General features: G+C 44.9%; 1 protein-coding gene across 3 annotated transcripts in view; it reads right to left on the reverse strand.

The window, feature by feature from the left end:
• Positions 1-10,042, reverse strand: part of CA12 (carbonic anhydrase 12) — a 59,661-nt gene extending 49,619 nt beyond the window's left edge. For all 3 annotated transcript variants that reach the window (XM_007467208.1, XM_007467207.1, XM_007467206.1), the window contains exons 1-2: positions 9,958-10,042; positions 2,149-2,169 (exon numbers count right to left, since the gene is read on the reverse strand). In XM_007467208.1, coding sequence (XP_007467270.1) covers positions 2,149-2,169; positions 9,958-10,042 — 106 coding nt within the window. The remainder of the gene's footprint in view (positions 1-2,148; positions 2,170-9,957) is intronic.
• Between the last annotated feature and the right edge of the window lie 316 nt (positions 10,043-10,358).

A 10,358-nucleotide genomic window follows, 5' to 3' on the forward strand; every position in this document is an offset into this window, starting at 1 on the left:
ATGGACATACATGAAGCTTTTATTTGTGGTAGTGAGGGAAATAACATTCAACTCCAAAAAATAATGATGAGATACACAGGTGTCAAATTGCCTTCTCATATTAAGAAAACGTGTAGACACAAAACTATTATTATTTTTGAGAGAAGTAAAAATCTATTCCAAGAAAACAGTGTATCTTGATAATAGTCATAGTCTACTTTTATTGGGTGCTTACTGTAGGACAAGTATCAATACTATGCCAGCCCGTTTCACATGGGTCTCACCATTCGATCCTCACAGTAACCCTGTGGTTGGTGCCATTAGTAGAAAGTCTAATATAGGCCTTTAAAACAGCAACAGTGCCTTCCTGTTGCACAATGTTAGTGTTTTTTGGGGAGAAAAAAAAGGCCTGCTGTGTCTCATGTTTTTCTCTCTGTATTTTGGGATAATTTAAAGTATTAGCTAAATATTGTTGAAAAGAATTTTTTTTAGTATTTTGTTTTATTTTGCATTTTTTGGTAAGGCAAGCACAGGATAAACATTCAAACTTTACAGACAGTGAAAAGTAACTCTTCCCTTCCAGAGCTGACCCCTAGTCCCTCAGTACTCCTTTCCAGGGGCCATTACTGTTTCAGTTTCTCCTGAATCCTTCTAGAAAAATTCTGTGCAAACACAAAGTTACATTGTACACACATGGTGCCACATATACACACTATACTTGGCTTTTTTCATTTAACAACATAGCTTGGAGATGGGAGATGGGCCAGCATCCTTACTTATAGACCTGCTGCAGTCTTTTAATACATGACCCAACCTATCTTTCTGACCTTAGAGTCCATCCCTCCCCTGTAACGACTTCTCTACATGTTTTCCCTCAAATGCCATCTTGCTCGTTCTTGCCTCCATTCATGTGATAACCATCATCAACTTGGCCAATAGCACTTCCTTCCCATCATACTGAATCCTCCCCAACCTCCAAGGTCCGGTTGAAAATCCTCTTCCTCCAGGAAGCCTTCCTTGACCATCTAGCCCTAGCACTCTCGTCCTCCTCTGAACCGTCAGAGCACTGAATCGTTTACTTGTTATCTGCTATTATTACCTAGTATATTCTGCTTGGAATTGTGAGCTTTAAGTAATTCCCATCTACAGACCACAGCCTATGCTTCTAATTACCCACCCACTTAGCAACGTGCCTTGCCCATAATAAGTACGTAAGGGATGTTAGTAGCAGTGGAGCCATGCAATGCTAGAGCCAAAGAGACCTTGGCCTGGAGGTAGCTGGTTGATTAGCTCAGGGACTTTTCTCTGCCTCTCGGGCTAACAAACATCCAAAGGCTAACTAGCAAATCCAAGTCAGATCTTTCTCTGGATTCTGCTTCCTCTGTAGTAATCAACTTCCCTGCCTGTCACCACCCCTCCTGTGCCAGTGAGGCCAGTTCCACCCTCCTGCTCCCCATAACAATCTCTCTTTGCACATCCCTCGTCACTCAGTCCCAAACAAGTCATTATTAACATTCCTGTGCTTGCCAGTGGACCCTAGAGCTTGACCCCCATCCCCACTCCAGCTGATGACCAAATTTCCCATTCATTGCAATACATGAGCTAAGCCGATTTCAAGCTGCTTATCTCGAAACCTTTTTGCACACTTGATGTCCCTGTCTCTCCATTTAAGACAAGCATTCCTCTTTCACTAAGGACGGACCATTACTGCTTGGTCCACTGCTTGCTTACAAACACGGCAACGAGACGTTAATTCTAGACACACTGGCAGCTTAAGTTTTCGGGCCTGAGCCTAACTTTCAGAAAGGAGCCCTTTATTCTTTGTTTACTGTAGAATAAATGTCCTACAGAGGAGAAGGGCACTCTCCTGCCTAGGGCCCTTGCAGTCTGAAGGTAACCTGGGCATCCTCACCTGGGTGGTTTGCAGGAATCTGAAAGCCTTACACTGTGACTTGCAGTTCAAATGCACAAAGCAGGCTCAGCTCCTTGGAGAAAGAGCTGTCTGAGACCTGTGTGGAGCAAGTCTTCAGAGAGGACATTGTGCCCTCTTTTAACAATACCAGAACTGCTCTCCCCAATCCCCCAAAATAACCTCTAAAGATCAAGAAGTTTCTGACTTTCTCATTAAATAGTCATCTCCTCAAAAAAGTATTTAAGATCTCTACTTACCTATATAGGTCCACTTGGATCCTGCAGAGAAGAAAAAGAAAAAAAGCAAGTAAGTACAACTGAGCTTGAACAAGTTAGAGAAAACATGACAGATTTTATTTTTAAATGGGTGAAATTAAAAGGAGGTGAATGCCCGGAACTTCAGACTTTTTCAACATGGAGAAAAGGGAATCCTTAGGCACTGCTGGTGGGAATGTAAATTGGTGCAGCCACTATGGAAAACAGTATTGATCTATAGGTTGCTCAAAAAAATTAAGAACAGAACTGCCATATGATCCAGCAATTCCACTCCTGGATATTTATCGAAAGAAAACAAAAACACTAATTAGGAAAGATATATGCACCCCTATGTTCATTGCAGCATTATTTACAATAGTCAAGATATGGAAGCAACCCAAGTGACCATTAATAGGTGAATGGATAAAGAACTGAGATATATATGTATATTCCATGGATATATATATGGAATATTACCCCGCCATAAAAAAGAATTAAATCTTGCCATTTGTGACAACGCTGGCTGGATCTAGAGAGTATTATGCTAAGTGAAATAAGTAGAGAAAGACAAATACTGTATGATTTCACGTATATGTGGAATCTAAAAATCCAACCAAATGAGCAAACCTAACAAAAGAAACAGAGATACAGAGAATAGGTGGTTTCCAGAGGAAAGGTGCATGGAGGGAGGATAGAAATAGGTGATGGAGAGTAAGAGGTACAAGCTTCCAGTTGCAAAATAAATGATTCACTGATATGAAATGTACAGTGTGGGGAATATAGTCAATAACTAATATCCTTGGATGGTGACATATTTTAATTATATAGAAAAAAATCACTATGTTGTATTATAGGAGCTAACATAGTGTTGTAGGTCAATATACTTCAAAAACAAACAAACTTACTCATAGAAAAAGAGATCTTATTTGTGGCTACCAGAGGCAGTGGGTGAGGGCAGGGGGAGTTGGATGAAGATGACCAAAAGGTACTAACTTCCAGTTATAAATAAGTACTAGGGATGTGATGTACAACATGCTAAGTATAATTAACATGGCTGGACGTTACATGTGAAAATTGTTAAGAGAGTCCTAAGAGGGGCTTCCCTAGTGGCGCAGTGGTTGAGAGTCCGCCTGCCGATGCAGGGGACACGGGTTCGTGCCCCGGTCCAGGAAGATTCCACATGCCGCGGAGCGGCTGGGCCCGTGAGCCGTGGCCGCTGAGCCTGCACGTCCGGAGCCTGTGCTCCGCAACGGGACCACAACAGTGAGAGGCCCGCGTACCGCAAAAAAAAAAAAAAAAAAAAAAAAAAAAAAAAAAAAAAAAAAAAGAGAGTCCTAAGAGTTCTCATCAGAAGGAAAAAATTTTTTTCTATTTAATTTTGTACCTATATGAGATGATGGGTGTTCACTAAACTTATTGTGATAATCATTTCATGATATATGTAAGTCACATCATTATACCGTACATATTAAATTTATACAGTGCTGTGTGTCAAGTATATCTCAATGAAACTGTAAGAAAAAAAATTTTTTTAATTAGAAAAAAAACCAAAAACCTTTTTCAGAGTCTATGTCAGAACAACTGCTTCTCAGAGCAACTGTGCTCCCAGGGGAGACAAAGCACAAGGCAGTGATTTTGTGCAGGGGCCCAGGGGTTAGGGAGGGGGCTTCTTGATCAGAAGCCTCCCATATATCTTAGAGAAGCCAAATTTCATCACCTGAATGGGTAATAAAGTCACAAGGCTCAAAACTCAAAAGCCACCAAGAGGTACACAGTGAAAGTGATTCCCGCCACCCGAACTCCCTGCTTCATTAGACTTAGTCAGTTTCACCAGCTGATGGGAACACTTGCACAGTGTGACTGCACACACAGGTGTCTGTATTCTGTCCCCCCCGCCTTTTTTGCACACAAATGTTGACATACGGGAAACCCTGTGTTGCATCTTGCTTTTTCCCGCTTAACAGCACAGCCAGGAGAAGAGCTCACCTCAGTACATAAAGAGGGGAAAACTAATCCCCAAAGGAAAGTTTTTCCTTGAGGAAGCTGCCGCCCTCATCTGAGTTAGAATTCCAGGGGCAGTGGCAATGTGGAGGAGAGGTCCTGCCAGCAACGTAACGAAAGTCACCTATCACTTCCCACTCCACACCCTTCACTCATAAAAGTCCTCTGTGCTGACAGCAAAACATAGTTTTAAAAAGTCATTGCATAGTACGCCTGAAACTAACACAACATTGTTTAATCAACTGTGCTCCAATATAAAATAAAAATTTTTTAAAAAGTCGTTGCACAAATAACCAACAAGGACCTACTGTATAGCACAGGGAACTATATGCAGGGAACTATCTTGTAATAACCTATAAGGGAAAAGAATCTGAAAAAGAATATATAGATATATGTATAACTGAATCACTTTGCTGTATACCTGAAACTGACAATATTGTACATTAACTATACTTCAGTTTTTAAAAAGTCGTTGCAGAGCTGTGCTCTCATTACCCGCTGGCACACCTCCCTCTTCATCTCCAGGAGGAGCCCGAGACCCCAAACTGAGACTCAGCGTGTCTCGGGACACATCGCAACGAGGAGACTGTTCAACTCCTATGTCCCTCTGTCCCAGCTTCTCCCAGTGCCTCTGAGATTCTCGGCCCACCGGGGTACTGATGCAAGAGGAAGACACATCTCCTTTCTCTCTTGGGAATGATTTGCAGTAAAACTTACCTGACCAAACCATCTGGTAGTCACTTGTCACAACTGGGCATTTCCTACTCAAGCCAATGGTGGTTTTGAAAAGAGAAAAGAGGATTTTGTTTGTTTTTTCTTTGTAAGCTGGTTTAATGTCCTATTTTTTTGTTGTTGTTCTGTTTCATTTCTTTGCCTCGGTCTTTTTAATTTTCAAATTCAATTGGCAGTTTTTCAGATTACACTTGTACATGGTTTAAAGAGTCAGATGGTTCTATAAGGCTTTTAATAAAAATATTGGTCCCCTGACACTCCCTAGTCACTTTCCTGCTCCCTATGGCAACCACTGTGAATTCTTTTAAAATGATTCTCTTGGCATTATCTCATCTCTATAGACCATGCCCATGTTGTGCCTTCATGATTTGCTTTGGTTTAGGCATTATTTGTTGACATCCCACTTTGGAAGAGATGGATTGAGGGCTCTTTCACATGCCTGCAACCCGACACCTCGTTTTATAGATGAGAAAATGAAAGTCCACAAGGAGAAGCGGAAGATCAGTGCCTGCTAAGAAGCGTATCTCCACATTTCCCATCACTTCCCACGAACTTAGAGAATCTTTGAGTCTCCTTCCCAATCTCTGGGGTAGAGGGGGGAGTCCAGACCCCTTAGAGTATTTGATCAGTACTATGGACCTTTCCACATTAAAAATGCCCAATAACACAACATTGTAAAGCAACCATACGCCAATAAAAATTAATTTTAAAAATGCCCATAAGCTTGCACACAGAAAATTTCATGTACAGTCAACTTCAGGAGGTCCATAGAACCATGTTAGGTGTTTTTTTGTTTGTTTTGTTTTTTTTACCGTAAGCTTCTTTGCCATAAACACCTTCGCTGCTGCATAATTAATTGGCATTAAGACAATTTTTCTGTGAAAGATCAAATAACTAGTTGAAAGTTTTGGTTTGACAGTTTGGTTTCCACTGGTTGAAACGCATTAGCATTTCTTCCAGTTAGTGATGTTATTGATGGCTTTATCCAGCTGACCGATGACGATCATTTGCCCCCAAGAGTTGGTTTCTTATTTTGAAACACACTACGTTGGAGGAGAAAGAGGCAGAGGGCCTCGAAGGTGCAGAGATGAGCCAACATTTCCCACAGAACTTTGAAACATCTGTCACTAGAGATGTGACAAGATGCCAAGAATACACCACAGGGTAGAGGCTTTCACAGTGCAACACAAAGCTCAGGTACAAACATGCACCCCTGTATTTGGAAACTGATACCTCTCTTAATGAAGGAAGAAATGTTAGCGAGAATGAAAAAGTGCACTGCCGAATGAGGAGATGAATCAACAAACCAAAAAAAAAAAAAAGAAAGAAAGAAAAAGGTATAAAATACTATGAATGAAAGACTTGGAAGACAAATACTTAGGTACAACCCACAAAATAAAATCAGTTATTTGCACAGTATTGCCATGTATCTACACACATTTTAAATGTATTCAAATATTTTGTATTTTGCAATAAAGTCTTTTAAAATTTCTTATGTTTCACTATGTCCTTTTTTAAAAAAATTTTTATTGGAGTTTAGTTGATTTACAGTGTGTCAGTTTCAGGTGTACAGCAAAGTGAATCAGTTATACATACATATATGCACTCTTTTTTAGATTCTTTTCCCATATAGGTCATTACAGAGTATTGAGTAGAGTTCCCTGTGCTATACAGCAGGTCCTTATTAGTTATTTTATATATAGTAGTGTGTATTATGTTAATCGCAATCTCCCAATTTATCCCTCCCCTCTCCTTTACCGCCGGTAACCATAAGTTTGTTTTCTATACCTGTGAATCTGTTTCTGTTCATTATGTCCCTCTTGATATCCCTCTTTTACTTTTATTTTATTTTCTACAGCAAAATTGCCTTATGGGTCAATTAGTTATGCAGCGAAAGTGCTTGCAGCAAAGATGCTTACAGGGGAAAGTCCACAGGGCCCCACAGACCCCCTGAAACTTGCTATGGACCGGATGGGAGTTAATAGTCCCCAAATTAACCTCCTCTGAATTAGCAGTTGGATGAAGACATCCAGAACTGTGGGGAACCCAAACTTGTATGTGACCCCCGAGTTTACTGCTAGCCTTTTACCGAAACAGTAGTGAAAAGGAACAAAACAGCCTGGCTTTGGAACCAAGCTACAGAAGACTTCAAACCTCTTTTCTGAACATTTTCCCTCAGCGTTCTGTTTGAGGGCTTCTATTAAAATAGAATCATGGATTTCAGAGGCAAAGGAAGCCAGGTGATTGCCACTTAGGCAGGCAGAGCACTTGGAGGCCCAGGTTGTAAAACCTCACAGAGAACGGGGAAGTTTGTCCTCACTGCTTCCCTGAGAGACATAGGCCACTCAGTGATCCTGGAGGCCACCAGGAAAAACATCTGCTACCTCTGAGCAGTCCTGCCTTGGCCAGAAATTTTAATTGCACCTGCCCCAAAATCAAATCATGGCCTTAATAACCTACAACTTCTGCTACTTTCCCCAAAGCTTGCTAAGCTGTGGTTTCCATGTTGTTGCAGCTCTCATCCTCAGATGAGGTATCAGCATAATACTCTGGTAAGCTCAGGGCCCAGTGTGATCGAGTGCATCAGGGAGTGTAAGGGCTCAGGTGGTGACACAGGACTGGGGAGTTGTTCTTAAAAAGCAGCAGCATCAGAGCAGTCTTTCCTGCCCTCCTTTCTCTGAGCGAACCTGCTTGGCCCTCAGGACTTGGCGCTTTGGGTATAAAGGGCCGTGCCTGGAGAGCCTCAGAAGCTGGAGTCTGGGGAGAAGCACGGTAAAATGAAGGGGAGGGTGGGCTGAGTCAGGGGTTGTCATTGGATGAAGGTCAGGGCCCAGCCTGGCTCATTCAGTTCAGCCAGAACTGAAAGCAGGAAGATTTTATAAAGGAAGTGTGCCCCTTTGCTTTTTGGAAATGTCCCCTCCTGGTTTCCCACCTTTAGCTTTAGGGGCAAGGGTCTTCACAGAATTAAACTGACCTCACAGGCAGGCCAGGCAAAGGCCCCTGCGGTTACACCTCAGTGGCTTCCTGAGAGCACTGTTCCCTTTCCAAGAAGGTTATCTGTTCTATCCGGAGCCTTGGGAGGCCCAGCTGGATGCCTGTTAGAACCTGCAGACCCAGCTTATACTGGGCAAGGAGAATGTCCTGGGTGCCTTCGGAGGAAATGATGTTTACAGAGATTCGGGTCAGGGGTTCAGGGCCCTGCCTGCTTCCTGTCCTGGGTGCTAGAACCCACGTCCATGCAGCCCAAGGCTGCCCAGCTCTCCACACCAGGCTCAGGCAAAGCAGGCTCTGCAGAGTTCACTGAAATGTTCCCCTACGGCAACTGAGAATTCCTAGGTTATGTCTGGAAGATGCAAGGCTTCACCTTATTATGCCCCTTCCCTCCCTAACCCTGATGTTCCCCAGTGCCAAAAGCTGGGAGTTTAAGTGCCCCAGGCGGAGGGTGGACCACACTCTCACCCTGTTGCCCAGCTTAACCCCACTCCACCCTGAAACCTTGGGTTTATACTGACACTTTACACCTCAGTGAGTTTTGCTTTGACCTTGTCCCTGGAGGCAATTAAAAAGCCAAGAAACCTGCCTGAGGCATAACAGAATTTTAAAAGCTGTGTTCTTAGAATCAAGGGGTAAGCAGGCTGCCTCCTCAGTGTGGGGTGAAAGTAAATTTTTTACTGAAAACTTTCCCCAGCCCAACTGGGAGAAGCGGGGAGGGAGAGGAGGGCATGGGAGGTCAGAGAAGCAGAGTGGGGAGGACGAGCTGCCCCCAGAGCGAGGGGAGTAACAGGCTTTCAGGAAAGAGGGCCAGTAAAGGGCTTCTCTCTCATCCTGGAGCAGCTTGGAGCTCTTTCAAGTCAATCAAACTTTGGGTCTCAGGGCAGCTTTCTTCAGAGCGGAATCTGTGTCAAAGTTTGCAGTTTCATAAATTATTTTCCACTTTTTTGTAACTACTTTCTTCCACCCACCTTCTGCCCCACCAGATGAGGAAGATACTACCCAGCATTTCATGCCAGCTCGTGGACTCGAGCTGAATTAAGAAGAATGGCAAAGCTGCTGACAGCCAGGCTCCCCCTGCCTCCCCTTGCCCTGCCCCATGGGCACCGTGACCTCTGAGGGGAGGGGGCTCCAGCTTTCATGCCACTGAGCAGGACCAATTTCCCACTGCCACCACCCAGCCAGGGAGGATGGATTGTCAGCCATTCTAGTCACTTTGGGCCCTTCTATAAGTGTTTCAACCAAGCCTGGGTCCAGGAATGGTCACACCTACAAATGTCCGTACAACTTGGGACAAACTGTCAAGGGCAGGAGCCACCATCCGTTACTCGGGAAGTTTCCATAAATCACCATCTACTCCCCCAGAAAAGCGCTCACCCAGCTGTGGAGAGGCAGGCAAAAGCCCTGACCTTGGCTGCTCTCTGCAACTCACTGCCCAGAACTGAGCCTACAGATGAGGCCCCTCCATCTCCTTCTGCTACTGGCTGGGCACCACCAACCTCCAGCCCTTCAGGGTTCAAAGCCCTAATTACACTCAGAAATAAGCTGTGTATGCTCGTCTGAGGGCACGTACACACACACGCGTACCAGAAGTAGAGCCCTTCTGGAGAAAAATAATGATTAAGGATGGGATGCATCATTCCTTTGACTTGGAGGTGAAACAGTGGTAAAGAGCCTCTCCTTCAAAGAAAAGCACCCACCACTGAGCAAACCCTCCCTGGTAAAGAGGCTGCCCAGACCACCCCGGTCACTCCACCATATGCACGTGGATCGAGGCACAATATTTGAAATCCCGGTTCTGTTTCTCCTCCCCGTTAGCAAATTCCCAAACCACCTCTCCAGAGCGGCAGTGCTCCGAGAACACACAAACATATTTTAATGCGAAGACGACGTGCGCCCTGGCAACCGGAGCCGATCCTGCATTCCACGGGAAAACGAAGCATCCTTTGTAAAAATGTGCTAATTTGAGACCATGCAGGTCCTTCCGCGCTTCCCCCAAATGATTTTTATCATTAACGAGCCCCGTGGAAATCCTTCTGCCCAGGTGTGGCTGATCGCTCGGGATTGTTAGGAAAGAATAAACTTTACCGTTGAGTGGGGTTGGGTTAGAAGGCTGTTCCTTTAAGACCACGAGTAGGAGGACGGCAGCCGCGTGCAGGCTGCGGAGGGGCATCTTCGGGCCCCGGGCAGGAGGCGGGCGCGGGCTGCCGGCAGCTGGGCTTCTCTCTCTCTGGCTCCGGCGCTGGGGCCGGCTGGGCGCGCACCGGGACCTCGTGCGCGCAGCCGGGGCGCCAAGGGCGAGCACGTCAGTTCTTTGGGCTCCTGGCTCCCCGCGGGCTGCTTTTATGGAGAGACTCAGTCCTAAACACATGATGTCACCGGCTGGAGGGTGGCGGGAGAACGCCCTGCCTACGGGAGGTCTGGCGCCCCAGTTCCAAGGTGAGTTGTAACCCTGACTTCAGCAGTTCTCCGCGGGACAGCGGCCCGGG

This window comes from Lipotes vexillifer, unplaced genomic scaffold (genome assembly GCF_000442215.2).
Source record: "Lipotes vexillifer unplaced genomic scaffold, Lipotes_vexillifer_v1.1 scaffold1654, whole genome shotgun sequence".
Classification (NCBI taxonomy): Eukaryota; Metazoa; Chordata; class Mammalia; order Artiodactyla; family Lipotidae; genus Lipotes; species Lipotes vexillifer.